Source organism: Pteropus medius, unplaced genomic scaffold (genome assembly GCF_902729225.1).
Source record: "Pteropus medius unplaced genomic scaffold, Ma_sr-lr_union100, whole genome shotgun sequence".
NCBI classification, from domain to species: domain Eukaryota; kingdom Metazoa; phylum Chordata; class Mammalia; order Chiroptera; family Pteropodidae; genus Pteropus; species Pteropus medius.
In genome coordinates, this window is record NW_024352949.1 from 330,202 (window position 1) to 346,672 (window position 16,471).

A 16,471-nucleotide genomic window follows, 5' to 3' on the forward strand; every position below is an offset into this window, starting at 1 on the left:
TCTCCACTGTATGTTTTTGGCATTTTTTGTCAAAAATTATTTGCCCGTGTAAATATAGGTTTACTTCCGGACTCTCGATTCTGTCTCATTGCTCTGTGCGTCTGTTTTGCTGCCAATACTGTTTTGATTACTGTCGCTTTGTAGTATAATTTGAAGTCGGGCAGAGTGATGCCTCCAGGCTTGTTCTTTTTTCTCAGAATGACTTTGGCAATTCAGGGTCTTTTGTGCTTCCATACAAATCTAATGATTTTTTGTTCTATTTCTTTAGAACATGCTGATGGGATTTTGATGGGGATTGCATTAAATCTGTATAATGCTTTAAGTAATATGGTCATTTTAACTATGTTGATTCTTCCAATCTAAGTACACAGAATATCTTTCCATTTCTTTTTATCTTCTTCGATTTCTTTTAATAGGGTCTTATAGTTTTCATTATATAGGTCCTTCACATGTTTAGTTAAACATATTCCTGGGTATTTAATTCTTTTTGTTTTTTCCACTTCTTTTTCTGACACTTCATTATTTGAATATAGGAATGCTATGGATTTTTGAACGTTGATTTTGTATCCAGAGACTTTACTTATTGCTTTTTGTTTTTAGTAGTGTTCTTGTGGAGTCTTTAGGGTTTTCTATATAGAGAATCATGTCATCCGCAAATAGTGACAGCTTGACTTCTTCATTTCCAATTTAGATGCCTTTTATATCTTTCTCTTGTCTGATTGCACTTGCTAGGACCTCCAATGTTATATTGAATAACAGTGGCGATAGTGGACAGCCTTACCTTGTTCCTGATCTTAGAGGGAAGCTTTTAAATTTTTCACCATTAAGTATAATGTTGGCTGAGGGTTTGTTATATATGGCCTTTATTATGTTAAGGTACTTTCCTTCTATTACCGATTTTGTTAAGTGTTTTGATCAGAAATGGATGCCCTATCTTGTCGAAGGCCTTTTCTGCATCTATTGATATGATTATATGATTCTTATGTTTAATTTGTTTATGTGGTGTATCACATTAATTGGTTTACATATGTCGAACCATCCCTGTGCCCCTAGGATGAAGCTCATTTGATCGTGGTGTATAATTTTTTACATCTGTGTTCATGAGAGATATTGGTCTGTAGTTTTCTTTTTGTGTGTTATCTTTATCGGGTTTTGGTATCAGAGTAATATTGGCCTCATAAAATGAGTTGGCAGTTATTGCCTCTTTGGTTTTTTGGAAGAGTTTGAGAATAGGTATTCAGTCTTCTTTGACTGTTTGGTAAAATTCACTGGTGAAGTCATTTGGTCCTGGACTTTTACTTTTTGGGAGGTTTTTGATGATTGTTTCAATTTCCACACTGCTGATCGGTCTATTTAGATTTTCCACATCTTCTTGATTCAGTCTAGGAAGACTGTATTTTTCTAAATACTCGTCCATTTCTTCTAGGTTGTTAAATTTGTTATTATATACTTTTTCATATTATTCTTGCATGGTCCTTTGTATTTCTGAGGTGTCTGTCTTAATTTCCCCTCTTTCATCCCTGGTTTTATTTATTTGTGTCCTTTCACTTTTTTCTTTAGTGAGTCTAGCCAAGGATTTGTCAATTTTATTAACCTTCTCAGAGAACCAGCTCTTTGTTGCATTTATTTTTCTATTCTTTTGTTTTCATTTCATTTATTTCTGCTCTAATTTTGATTATTTCTTTCCTTCTGCTTACTTTAGGCCTCATTTGTTCTTCCTTTTCTAGTACTTTAAGATGAAGTGTTAGGTTGTTTATTTGGGCTCGTTCTTGTTTTTGGAGATAGGCCTGTAATGATATGAACTTTCCTCTTATGACCGCTTTTGCCGTGTCCCAAAAGTTTTGATATGTTGTACTATCATTATCACTCATTTCTATTTATCTCTTAATCTCTCTTTTTATTTCTTCCCTGACCCATTTATTCTTTAGTAGCATGTTGTTTAATCTCCATGTATTTGTTCTTTCTGATTTCTTTTTGCAGTTGATCTCTAGTTTTAAAGCGTTCCCAGTATGTGGCCAATTCTTCAGAATGTTCCATGTGCACTAGAGAAGAATGTATAAGCAGCTGTTTTGGGATGGAAGGCTCTGTATATGTCAGTTATGTCCAGATGGTCTAATGTGTTATTTAAGGATGTTATTTCCTTATTAATTTTTTGTTTGAGTGATCTGTCCATATCCGATAGTGGGGTATTTAGGTCCTCTACTATGATAGTGTTTTGGTCTGTTTCTCTCTTTAGTTCTGTTAGTAATTGCTTCACATATTTTGGGGCTTCCTGATTGGGAGCATAGATATTAATATGTGTTATGTCTTCTTGGTGCATGATTCTCTTTATCATTATGAAGTGTCCCTCAGTATCTTTCTTTACCTTTTTTATTTTGAAGTCTATTTCATACAATATTAATACTGCTACTGCAACTTTTCTCTGAATGCCATTTGCTTGAAATATCATTTTCCACTCTTATTTTGAGTCTATATTTGTGTTAAGAGCTGAGATGTGTCTCCTGGAGGCAGTATAGTTGGGTTTTGTTTTTTCACCCATTTTGCAACTTTGTGCCTTTTTATTGGTGATTTCAGTCCATTTACATTTCTGTTGATTATTGAAATAGGAGATCTTCTTATAGCTATTTTATCTTTTGCTTTCTGGTAGCTTGGTGTTTCCATTGCTTCCTTGTCCTTGTGTTTCTGTTTTCTTTATTTCAGTTGGCTTTTGTGGACTTTGCCTCTGGTTCTTCTGGTTTATGTTATATACTTCAGTTTTGAATCTTTGGTGTGTGGTTATCATTATGATTATATAAAGGATAGTTTTATACACACACACACAGACACATACTGTTATCCATTTTCTTCTGCATGTGCCTTATCTTCTTTCTCCTTTCGGAATTTGGATCTTTGAATCCTTCCCTTTTTAGCCATTGTTATTTCATGTTGTCCCTATGTATGCCGAACGTTCATTACTATCTTGCTATAGCAATTCTCTTCGTATTATTTAAGCTTATAATGCCCTGTTCTTAGTAAGTATTGTACTCCTGTGCTATTTGCCTGATAGTCACTTTACTCCTAATTATGCATTTTTTTGTTTTGTTACTTTGTTTTAATGAGCTGACCCTTTTCAATATTTCCTTTAGTGCAGGCCTCATAGTGGAGAATTCCCTCAATTTTTGTATGTCTGGAAAGGTCTTAATTTCTCCTTCATATCTAAAAGAGAGCTTAGCTGGAGACATTATTCTAGGCTGGTAGTTTTTTTCACTTAATAGTTTATTTCATTTCATTACTTTCTGGCTTGTAAGGTCTGCTCTGAGAAGTTTGAGGATAATCTAATGGGTTTTCCTTTATATGTTACCATTTTCTTCTCCCTAGCTGCTTGAGAATTCTTTCTTTGTCATTGATTTTTGATAACTTTAATACAGTGTGTTTTGGTGAAGGCCTTTTTGGGTTGAGATGATTCGGTGTTCTATTGACTTCTTAAATTCCAAGCTCTAGCTCATTCTTTAGATTTGGGACATTCTCGTCCCCTGTTTGTCTGAAAATGCTTTCTAGTCCCTGCTCCATTTCCTCGCCTTCGGTAATGCCTATTATTCTTATGTTTCCTCTTCTGATGATATCAGCTAGTTCTTGTATTTCTCTTAAATTATTTTTCATTCTTTGGCTTCTCTTTTCTCCCTTCTGATTTATTTCTAGATTTCTGTCTTCGATATCACTGATCCTTTCCTCTATTTGTTCGACTCTATTTTGCAAGCTTGCTATTTCATTTTTCAACTCTTGCAGTGTGTTTTTTATCTCCAGAAGTTCTATTCGGTTCTTTTTGAGGGTTTCAGTTTCCTTTCTCTGCTCATCTAGTTGTTTTTTCAATTCCTGATGTTGTTGATTTGAGTTGTTTTGGATCTTACTGAGTTTTTTCAGAAGTGCCATCCTGAAATCTCTGTCACTTAAGTCGCATATTTCTATGTCTGTAAGCTTATTTTCTGGAGATGTTTCTCTTTCTTTCTGAGATGCCTTCTCAACTTAGTTGTTCATGGTGTTTAATGGACTATTTCTGCACCTGGGCATTAATGGAAATGTATTCTGTTGTTTTTCCAGAAAGAAGATTTATTATATAAAGGTCTCTCTTTAGCCTGATGTAAAGAAGGTGCTTTTCTTTTCGTTTTCAGTAGGCGTCTTTTTTATTTTCTTGTAGATATTTAATCACACTTGCTATTCTCAGTTTCAGTTGCTGTCAATGTTAGCATCAGTTTCGATAGCGTTTGCTTAGAATGAATCCCTTGGGGCTCCACAATGATGACTAGGCCCTGCTGCTGGCTGCTAGATGTCCCGGCACTTTCAGGCAATGCTGATCAGGGAAGTTGCCGCACCTTTTTTCCTCCCCCTCCTCTTGCAGGAGCTCAGGCGGCTGGGAGAAGCAGCTTCTTTATTTCTTGGAGTCCAGGGCCCAACACCCGGCATTCTGAGGTGTGGTATTTTTTATTTGCAGATCTCATGCTGAGATGTGCTGGTGTGTGGTTTGGGCATTTTTAATTGAGTTTTAGTTGTTTAGCTTATTGTTATTTCAAGAGGAGAGATCTGAGGACATCTCTCCCTCTGCCATGTTTCCTCCAATCCGTTTGAGTTTTTTCACTTACTTTTTCTTATTTTAAATGCGGCTGGTAACAGGTTACTACCCAAGCAATTTTTTGGAGCTATGGGGATGAATGGCGTTTTTTTTAAAGTCTTAAAAAGGATATAACTGTAAGATCCTCAGAAAAGGCCAAATGTGATAAATCTTTTGTCTTATGTAGATTAACAAATGATGAAAACTCTAGTGCTGCCCCCAGCCACACACACACAACATGCCAGTGCCCTGGCATACACATGTGCCCACAAATGATAATCCTCACATATTTCTAACCTCTTCACTCTATTTAGCTAAGTGCTGCTACAGGGCCAGGGACACAGTCCATATTGATCCATAGACAGGGCTCCTTTGAGGGACCCACACCTACACTACAAATTGACCAGGTACAGAAGATAGTCAACTAAATGTACAAATACGCTTAGTTAATTTAAATTTAAAAAAGGGTATTAAATTAAAAGGGGCTACTAATATAATAACTGAAAAATTAGAATTTTGAAGGATAATTATTGTTGACATTAGAACAACATGGTCTGACATGGGAAACCAACTCATAGAAAAATAAAATACCTCCCACACTTAAGAATTTTAGTGTGCGTCTGGGCAAAGAAGAAAACATCACAGAAGAAAGTTTTGACTCTTCTCTCCAGTTAGGATATGTGATATGAGATCCTTTTTATAATCCATTTATCAAAAAAATTTTTATTTTGGTAGTTCAGAAGTTTGAGTAGGAGATAAAAGAAACATTTTAGGAAATGCTTGAAAAAAGAGGCTGTGACTCATATTCTTACATAGTTCCTGATGGTATTAGTAATTTAAAACTAGTCTCTGGAAAATTATATTGAAATTCTGCTAGAAAGTCAAGTTTTCATCTTTACCCTTAGAGACTCCTATGGTAAATTAAGTGGTTTACACCTGAAGAAGCAATCTTCTTTATATTTGGTTTATAACAAATAGTGAATATTATTTATCTCACATTAAATTTTAAAATCCAAAACTATATACTTTTTTCAATAGGTGTTAAATTACGGTGACTATCATCAGCCATTCAGGTTAGTATTACTAGTTCAGTTTTCAAAACTGACTCTGTGGCACATTTCTTTAGTTACTGAAATATTTGTACTGAATTTGGTGGATTCAGTGAGATAATGTCTGGCTTACAATTGGCTTAATCTCATCTTGTCTTTGGGTAAATGGCTTGATTATTTTGGATTTTGTATTAAAATAGAAGTTTAAGCTACAGAATTTATATGTATAAAGTTATTTCAATGACCGTAATCATAAGGGAATAGAATAATAAGCATATGTAAATATGAACTTGAATACAGAGTTCTTCAAATTTAATTGCATTTCTCTTAATTTTTTCCAGACATGTTCTACAGAAATTTTGGAGTATTCATCAGATAGTGAAAACAAAGATGATTCAAAGAATATCCTGTGCATTGATTCAGAATCCTCTCACAAATATCACATGGATTTTGGATCACATGGAAGACAGGTTATGGAAAGATTGATAAACCCAAGGGTGAAATCTACAGAGAGCATTTTGTATACACCCCAGAGACAGACGAAGTTTCCCAGGACTGCTGAAAATTCAGCAAAGAAGAATAAACTTTTAAGGTTATGTTACACCTTTTTAAATACCTCTTTTTAAAAAGTTTTTCTTTTTCTTTAAAATATTAATTTAAAAATGCTTACTTGTTTACTTGAGAAGGAAAATTGAGAGAATAGAATGATAATTCCTGTAAGCAGTTATAGAAGTCCTAGTTCTGGAGACAATTTATAGAATTGTTCATCCAAATTTGAACATTCACTGTTTCTGTCATAACCAGCTTACATGACTGCTTCCTTTATGGAGATTGACTGTTTGAGTTTATCAGATTTTATTGAGCATCAGTATTTCAGGTGCTGTCTTAGATAATTAAGACATGTAAATTACTCTTCTTCATTTTAAGTAACTTATAGGCTAAAGAGGGAAATAGAAATAAATATAAACTAGTCATATTACTTTCATGAGTATGGTTACCAGTGAAATGCTTGCAAATGCAAAGATGTATGAGAGAGCAAAGATTCACAGACAAGAAACCGGCTGGTGTGTGTGTAAGAACCACGAAGGTCTGAACATGGAGGGTCCAGCAGGACATGTGAAAGATCCTGGGATGTGCCATATAGGGGGACATGTACCAACCCTGTGTAATCAATATGTGGTCTCTTTGTGTTTTAAATTAGAATAGAACAATGAAACAGACAAACAAAAAACAATAAAAGTCAGGAGAATTAGTAGGCAGCACTACCACAAAAGTAAACCTAGTAGAGAGTTTCAAGGCAAAAGTCATTTCAGTATAAAGAGTAAATGTGGCAATGAAGCATACAGTTTTTGGATCTGTTTATGATATGTCTACATTAAGACAGGGCAAGGATGATGATGATGCACACTGAGGAGACTCCAGTAGTAATGTTAGTGGATAGGGAAAGAAACTGGTGAACCATGACTTAAGGAATGCCCAAGACCCTGGGAGGGGAGACAGTGCCGTGATTACACTGCTAGGAGCTGGGATTCGAGTGAGGAAGGAGGGTAGGGAGCTTAGCAGCTAGTGAAGGGATTTAGTGTCTAACGAGATTTCAGAGAAAGGGGAGACAGATTAGAGAATAATGGGGAGTACTCAGTGGAGACAGAGTGGTTAGGAATGATTGCTCTGCCAGTGCCCAAAAAGGGAAATGGAGCTAGGGCTGGGGACGAGAGGCCTATCTTGAGCATAGGAGTAGAAGGAAAGGTATAAGGATATGATGGAGTCTGGTGGGATGGATGAAGTATGGTGAGTCATACTTCATGAGTCATGCCTATTCAGAGAGAGAGAGAGAGAGAAAGAGAGCGAGAGCGAGTGAGAACGTGTGTGTGTGTGTGTGTGTGTGTGTGTGTGTGTGTGTGTGTGTCTGTGTCCATCCATCCATGGTCCATATAATGAGCTTATGCCTAAATCCTCTTATAGAAGTGTTCTACTTATCAACAGCTTGCAAGTGTTATTATAGACTAACTCTGAACCCACTTTACAATTAACTGTTTGCCTACTGTCTGCCACCAGATTTTGAGCCCCCACCACTGCAGTGGCAGAGTTTATTGCCTTTTTTGTATCCCTGGCATCTAGCATTTTGCTAGGTAGAACAAGAAATAAGTAATCAGTACATGTTTATGGAATAAGCAAACTAAGAAAGAATAGAAAGGAAGTCAAATTGATCTGAGAATAGCCCATATTTTAAAGAATCAGAAAACTGAGCTTCCAATAAATCTTTAAAAAATAAATTACCGACCTAGGAAGATTGGGCCTCTAGGAAAGAATGTAATGTCAAATAAGTTAAAATTTGCCCATTTCCTCTATTTGTCTCTGGTTGGAGGGTATAAAGTATTAATGTTGGCAACATTCTGAAGTTTTTCTTTTAACTAAACTTAATACATTATAATTTATTAAACAGAGGTGGACTAGCAGAAAGACTAAATGGACTGCAGAATCGGGAGAGATCTGCTGTTTCTTTGTGGAGACATCAGTGTGTTTCTTACCAAGGGGGACTTTTAGGTAAGGCTTACACTGGCATCTGAGACTGTAGGTAAAAATATGCCACTTAAAGAGTATTGCTACATTAAAATATATGAAGTTGATCATTACTGCTTTCCTGACTTTGTTTTCCTCTAGGTGTCTTATAGGTCTTAAAAATTGTTCCAAAATATGAGTCCATTCTTATAAGGTCTACTGATCCCCTCCCCATAGAACTTCTCATAGTTAAATAGAAGACTTATTCTTGAAGATCTGACTTGGAGTGTTTTATATTAGACCTTTTTCTTGCTTTAGCTAAGCCAGTAGTTTTCAGACTTTTGTGACTGCCACCCATAATAAGAAATACATCATATATCATCTCCCAACACACACATGCCATTCACACATGTGCACATACATACAACACTGCTGAAATTAATATTTCACAAACAACACTAAACTTAGTATGTGTGATATTCTCTGCATTCACTTTTATTTTTACCATAATTTTAGTTTCATTAAATTGATTCAGGACCTTTCTAATGAGTTGCAACGTGCAGTTCAAAAATTGTTATTACAAGTAAGTGACTGAAACTCTTTGTTTCTTAACAAAGTTTTTGATCTTTATAATATTTCATACTGAGAGAAGTTCCCACTCCTATGAGACAATGTTCTTTTTCATGGTTTCTTCCTGGGTGGTCTCCATCTGCAGTAGGGGAAGAGGTGGAGTGGGCATGGTCATCTATTTTAAACCTACTATTAATAATTGTCTCTCTAAAGGACACTGCATATACAATAATGAGATTTGGAAGCAACCTGAGTGTCCATTGATGGATGATTGGATAAGGAAGATATGGTACATATATACGATGGCAGATTACTTTGTTATAAAAAGGAATTAAATCCTGCCCTTTGCAACAATATGGATGAACCTAGGGGCTGTTATGCTAACTGAAATAATATAGAGAAAGACAAATGCTGTGTGTTTTCATTTTATGTGGAATCTAAAAAATAAACAAAACAGAAACAAACTCATAGATACAGAGAGTAAACTGATGGTTGCCAGAAGGTAGAGGCTTAGAACATTTAAGTGAAAGGGGTGAGGGGATTAAGAAATACAAATTAGCAGTTAAAAGTAGTCACGGGGATGTAAAGTACAGCATAGAAAAATATAGTCAGTAGTATTGTGATAACTATGTATGGTGCCAGGTAGGTACTAGACTTATCGGGGGGATAACATTTTAAGTTATTTAAAAGTCTAACCACTGTGCTGTTCACCTAAAACTAGTATAAAATAATACTGAATGTCAGTTGTAATTAGAAAAAAAATAAGTCAGGCAACTAGACACACTACACAGTTGGTAGAGGGTGGGGGTGAACACTTTTAATGATGTCACATCCTACCTCATGAAAATAATTTTACTCCTTTACCAATTTCCTTCTAATAGTACTATTGAGAAATAACCTAACACTCCAAATTGGACTTTATTTGTCCAGTAGGTATCTATCCTGAATTTGGTTGACTTAATAGTCTTGAAATCTTGTAAATATCTTCAACATGTGAGCAAGACTTGGACAGACTTTAATTTGGACGATAAATTCTTAAGAAATGGTTAGGGAAAATAGCTCCTGTCTGTCCTCTTTCCGACTTCAACATTATCCTCATAATTGTATCACATTTGGAGGTTTACTTTCTCCCAGGTGCAATGCAGAGGGCTTACTACATATTAAATCATTTAGTATGCAAAATAATCTTCTAAGATAGAGTTTGCTTTTTTTTTATTTTCCATGTGAGGAAGTTGTAGATTGAATAGATGGTGTAGATTAGCCCAGATATGAAGTATCTGTTAACTCTATGTTATGCACTGATTTATACAGGCCTTCATTAGATTATGTGTTTAGGCTAGAGAAAGTTAGAACTATAAGAAGGCAAGAAATTAAGGAATCAGCAAAACCAGAAATATTGATAAATGTGATTTTTCTTTGGGGAAAAGTAATCTTTTGATGTGTAGGTCTGTGTTACATACTTGAGACAGTACTAATTTGAGTTGCATAGTGTAGAACATAGGTTTGAAGATTGCAAAGACTGTTATTTGTAAATCTGTGTAGGATGCCCTAAAAGCTTATGATTTTGATAGGAAGATGAGAGATTGTCTTCTTGTTCATATTAATATATATTAGAAATCAATTGTTGTTTTAGTTTCTCTTGCAGTGAATTGACCAAATACTCAAACACAGTTGAGAGAGTATTTTCTGGAGGTCAAATAGAAAAATACCAGCTATGACTTGGGGCCTGGAGTGAAGAGAAAAAAGATGATCTTTTATTTGGCTTATAAGCATGAAATAGCCTATTTGAAATGTTCTTTATAATTTTCCTTCTTAAATGTGGGGATGGGGGTATTTAATTATACCATGAATAAAAAACAAAAAGCAAAATAAAAACAGCCAAAAATTAATCTATTAATTTAATATATGAATGTGACCATCTCCAATGTGATTTTTCTCCTAGAAGTCTGAAAATTTTTGGAATATAGATTTTAGTTTTTGATTCTTTCTTTTAGATGGATATTTTAAATTTATTTTTAATTATAGTTGACACATAATATATTAGTTTAGGTATACAACATAATGAATCAACACTTACATACCTTACAAAGTGATTACCACAATAAGTCTAATAACCATCTGTTGCCAATATGTAGTTATTACAATATTATTGACTTTATTCTTTATGCTGTATATTACATCCCCATGACCTCTTTTATAGCTGGGGGTTAGTACTTTATAATTCCCTTCCTCTTTTCTGCCCAACATGCCACCCATCTCTGGCAATGATCTATATTTGTTCTCTGTATCTATGAGTTTATTTCTGTTTTCTTTTATTGAAGTTAGGGAATGTGATACTGCCAACTTTGTTCTTCTTAAGATTTCTTTGGCTAATTGGGCTCATTTTTGGTTCCATATAAATTTTAGCATTATTTGTTCCAATTCTGTGAAAAATGCCACTGCTGTTTTGATAGATATTGCATGTAATCTATAGATTGCTTTGGGTAGTATGGACATTTTAACTATGTTAATTCTTCCAATTTATGAGCACAGTATATCCTTCAGTTTATCTGTGTCTTCTTCAATTTCTTTCATCAATGTCTTATAGTTTACTTATAGAGTACTGGTCTTTTACCTCCTTGGTTAAATTTATTCCTTGATTCTTTTCGATGGATAGAATTATTCTTTTTGTAAATGGGATTTTTCCCCTTAATTTCTCTTTCTGCTAATTTGTCATTTGTGTACAGAAATGCAGTTTTCTGAATTTTAATCTGCAAATTTACTGAATTCATTTATTATAATAGTTTCTTGGTGGAATCTTTAGTTCTTTCTATATATAGTATCATGTCATCTGCAAATATTGACAATTTGCTTCTTCCTTTCCAGTTTGGTTACCTTTTATTTCTTTACTTGTTTGAATGCAATAGCTAGGACTTCCAATACTCTCTTGAATAAGAGTGGTGAAAGTGGACATTCTTGTCTTATTCGTGATCTTTGAGAAAAAGCTTTTAGCTTTTCACCATTGAGTATAATGTTGTGGGTTTGTCATACATGGCCTTTACCGTGCCGAGGTATGTTTCTTCAGTGCCAGAGTTTTTATCATAAATAGATGTTAAGTTTTGTCAAATGCTTTTTTTACATCTATTGAGATGATTTATGATTTTTATCCTTATTTTGTTTATGCAGTACATCACGTTGATTGATTTGTAGATATCGAACCATCCTTGCATCACTAGAATAAATCCCACTTGATTATGGTATATGATCTTTTTAATGTTTTACTGAATTCGTTTTGTTAATATTCCATTAAGGATTTTTGCAGCTGTGTTCATCAGGGATATTAGCCTGTAATTTTCTTCTTTGTAGTATCTTTGTCTCGTTTTTTTATAGGGTTAATACTGGCCTTGTAGAATGAGTTTGGAAGAATTCTTTCCTCTTTGGTTTTTTTGATGTAGTTTGACAAGGATAGAAATTAAATTTTCTCTGAATATTTGATCGAATTCACCTATAAAGCTGTCTGGTCCTAGACTTCTGTTTGTTGGGAGTTTTTTTTTATTATCGATTACGTTTTGTTAATAGTAATCAGTCTGTTCAATTTTTTTTTAATTCCTAATTCTGTATTGGAAGATTGTATTATTCTAGGAATTTATTCTTCTAGATTATCCAGTAATATGGCATATAATTGTTCATAGTAGTTTTTCACAATCCTTTGTATTTCTATGGTCTTGGTTGTCACTTCTCTATCATTTCTCTTTTATTTATTTGGGCCCTCTCTTTTTTCTTCATGAGTTTGACTGAAAATTTATCTATTTCATTTATCTTTTCAAAGAACCTTAGTTTTGTTGATCTTTTCTCTTCTTTTTTTTTTTTTTTTTTTGGTGTATTTTTTGTTTAATGCTGCTCTTAACTCTAATATTTCCTCTCTTCTCCTTTGGGCATTTGTTCCTCTTTTTCTAGTTGCTTGTGTTGTAGTTTAGATTGTTTTATTTGATTTTATTTCTCTAGAGTAGGCCCTTTATCCCTATAAATTTCATGAACTGCTTTTTGTGTGTGTCCCTAAAGATTTTGGATTGTTGTGTTTCATTTCTCTCAATATTTTTATGATTTTTAGATTAAACCTTTGAGTTGTTTTTGCTTTAGCCTCTACATATTTGTGTTTTTTTTTTTCAGGTGAATTTTTTTTTTTTTTTTTTTTTGGTGTATTAGATCCTTCTCTTGATATATTGTAATAGATTGTGTCATTTTTTTTCTTTACTTTTGATATAACATAAACATTAGGAACATTTCAATTTAATGTTTTGTTTACTTTATGGCCTGGCAGAATAATTTTTTTCATTGAATATAAAATTATATTTTCTCATACCTGCATAATTTGTATGTAGTAACCAAGAAAGTAAAAGAAAATCTAAAATAGAAGTTACTTCCTCTCCCCCTCAATCCCAAGAACTAAAATTTAGTAAACAGTTTAAATTTAGTGATGGATTTATTAAAATATCTATATTATTAATCTGAACTCTCCAAGCCTGGCAGAATAATTTTTTTCATTGAATATAAAATTATATTTTCTCATACCTGCGTAATTTGTATGTAGTAACCAAGAAAGTAAAAGAAAATCTAAAATAGAAGTTACTTCCTCTCCCCCTCAATCCCAAGAACTAAAATTTAGTAAACAGCTGAAATTTAGTGATGGATTTATTAAAATATCTATATTATTAATCTGAACTCTCCAAGCCTCCCAATTTCCCTATCCAGAATGAGTACCTCACCTTAAGAGCTTATACTATTAATAAATGCTGCAAAGACAAAATGAGCATTCAATAGATTGTGAAAATAAAGAGACACTGCATTATTCAGAGTTCAGTTTCATTGCTGTCAGATCTGATAGTTCAGAAGCGACCAAAAGCAGCATCCCCTCTTCTCCCTTAAGGATTGATTGTACCTTTGGGTTTCATGGTACCAAAATCAGAATCCCACTTTATTTCTAATGCACTCAGATGGCTTATTTATCTTAGGTTAGTTTCAGCTGAACAAATGAACTACATCAGGTTTGGCTTTTCTTTTCTTCTAATAGGTTTAATGAGAAATCTAGGACTTAGTAATTTTATGAATCATATCTTGCTTTTTGTTCTTAATATTAACTATAGCATATCTCGCTGAGTCTGTATTTATCTCCTTTAGATATAAAAAATTACGTCTTACCAAAGTAATCTGTAATTTTTTTTTCTAGATTTTAGGCCTTTCTTCCCACATTTCTTCTATTTGAGGGATATTATTTATTGCTCCATAGTTGAGAAGGATGTAGAGCCTGCTTATTAATTTGAAACGTTTGAGTGAATGTCTCCAACACATCTTTCTACACCTTCTTTTTTTTAAACTTTTTATTTTGTGGTAATTGTAGGTTCACATGCAGCTAATGCTGTTGTAAGAAATAATAGAGTGATTCCTTATGTCATTCACCTAGTTTCCCCCAATGATAAGATCTTTCCTAACTATATTCTACAGTAAAACCAGATATTAATCCAGGATACAATTCACTCATGCACTTGTATATATGTGTATAGCTTGTTTATGTAATTTTATCACCTATGTAGATTCATGTGCCCATCACCACAGGGATCTGTCATGCTACCCTTTTCTAGCCATAGCCCCCTCTTTTCTTAATACCTTGCAACCACTAATCTGTTCACCTTTCCCTAGTTTTGTGATCTCAAAAAATGTTAGACAAATGGAATAATATGATATGTAACCTTTTGGGATTGGCTTTTTTCATTTGGCAGAATTTCCTTAAGATTCATCCAAGGTGGTATATATCAATAATTAGTTTCCTCTTATTTGTGAGTAGTATTCTGTGATATTGATGTACCATAGTTTGTTTTGCTGTGCACCCATTAAAGGACATTTTGATTGTTGGGCTATTGCAAATAAAGGTGCTAGATATAATAGAAATATAGGGATATTTCTGAGATATAATTGAAAAACAGCACTATGTAAGTTTTAGGTATACAGAATAATGGTTTGTCATACACATATTATGAAGTGATTATCACAGTAAGTTTAGTTAACATTCCTCACTCATATAGATTAAGAAAAAGAAAAAAATGTGAGTTTTTTTCTTGTGATGAGAATTCTTAGGATTTACTCTCTTAACCCCTTTCAGATATACCATGCAGCAGTGGTAACTACAGTCACCATGTTGTACATCGCATCCCTACTACTTACTTATAACTGGTGGTTTGTACTCCTTGACCACTTTCATCCAATTTCCCCTCTCTCCACTGGTAATCAAATCTCTTTTCTATCAGTGTGGTTTGTTGTTATTTTGGTTTGTTTTTTTGGATTTTGCCTGTAAGTAAGATCATACAGTATTTGTCCTTCTGTCTGACTTATTTCACTTAGCATAATTCCCTCAAGCTTCATCCATGTTGTTGCAAATGGCAGGATTTCCTTTTTGTGGCAGAATAGTATTCCTTTATATATGTATATATGCATAAACATACATACATATACATATACACATACGTACATATACATACACACACCACATCTTCATTTGTTGAAGGACATTTGATTTGTTTTTATGTCTTGGCTATTATAAATAATGCTGTTACAAATATATAGGTGCAGATATCTCTATGACATAGTGTTTTCATTTCCTTCGGATATATTCCCAGAAGTGGAATTGCTAGATCATATGGTAGTTCTGTTTTTAATTTTCTAAGGAACCTCTATACTGTTTTCCATAGTGGTTGTACCAGTTTACAGTTCTACCTACAGTGTACAAGGGTTCCCTTTCTTCCACATTCTCATCAGCATTTATCTCTTTTCTTTTTAACAATAGCCATTCTAACAGGTGTGAAGTGATATCTCATTGTGGTTTTCATTTGCATTTCCTTTATCGTTAGTGATGTTGAGCATCTTTTCATATATGTGTTGGCCTGAATAGCCCAAATTTTAAATATTTTTCATCTTGTACAAAATTATTATAATTGAAAGATTTCTTTAGATTATTATTGAAGTCCAAACGGTGAAATATAAAAGTACAATTTAAAGTTTTGGAAAATCCTGGATGCTACAAAATTTTGGTTTGCAGTACCTTTACCATGTGAACATTTGCTGTTCTTAAATTACTATTTTGTTTTGAAATATAACACAAAGTACAGAAAATATATATGCAGCTTAACAAGTACTTATAAAGCAAGTATCCCTATAAGCTCTACTACTCAAGTAATAGAATTAGATGGTTTTCTATTTAATATTTTTTTACTCACTAGACAAATACAGCAAATTGGCACCATATCTCTTTTTATTTTGTCGTGGTAAGCAGCCATATTATTTTAGGCTGTGTTTTGTTTTGTTTGATTTTATTGTGTCTCATTTTTTTTGCCAGTGTAAGAGCATCTAAACCTGTAGAGAATTTTTATAAGTTTATTTGAGCCAAACTGATGACATATGCCTGGGAGCAAGATCTCAAATGCTCCAGAGAATAACAGTTTTGTAGCTTCTTTTATTCATTAAAGAGATACTGTAAGGAAGAGTACATGAGGGTGGGAGAAAGTAAGGTGGGGATCGGATTACAGGGTACTTGTATGCCTACTTAAGGGTGGTTATGTCTTCTAGGGGTATTATTTTTGACATCTCAGAAGTATTTTAATCAAGATGCATAAGAACAATGGACAGAACTTGCTTAAAAATCTCACTAAAGATGATATAGGCCTGGCACGTGACCACCCACTATGACCTGCCCATTTAAGAATTTATGATCAAATCACACTGTAGGGTTACTTTCCAT

At 33.7% G+C, this 16,471-nt stretch overlaps 1 protein-coding gene across 13 annotated transcripts in view; it reads left to right on the forward strand.

Annotated features, from left to right (window-relative positions):
• LOC120592711 (DNA repair-scaffolding protein-like) overlaps positions 1-16,471 on the forward strand; it is a 318,688-nt gene that overhangs the window by 157,032 nt on the left and 145,185 nt on the right. For all 13 annotated transcript variants that reach the window (XR_005650192.1, XR_005650193.1, XM_039850432.1 and 10 more), the window contains 2 exons: positions 5,976-6,226; positions 8,078-8,178. Coding sequence is in view for 11 of the 13 variants with exons in the window: in XM_039850432.1 (XP_039706366.1) it covers positions 5,976-6,226; positions 8,078-8,178 (352 nt within the window). In the remaining 2 variants the exon portion in view is untranslated. The remainder of the gene's footprint in view (positions 1-5,975; positions 6,227-8,077; positions 8,179-16,471) is intronic.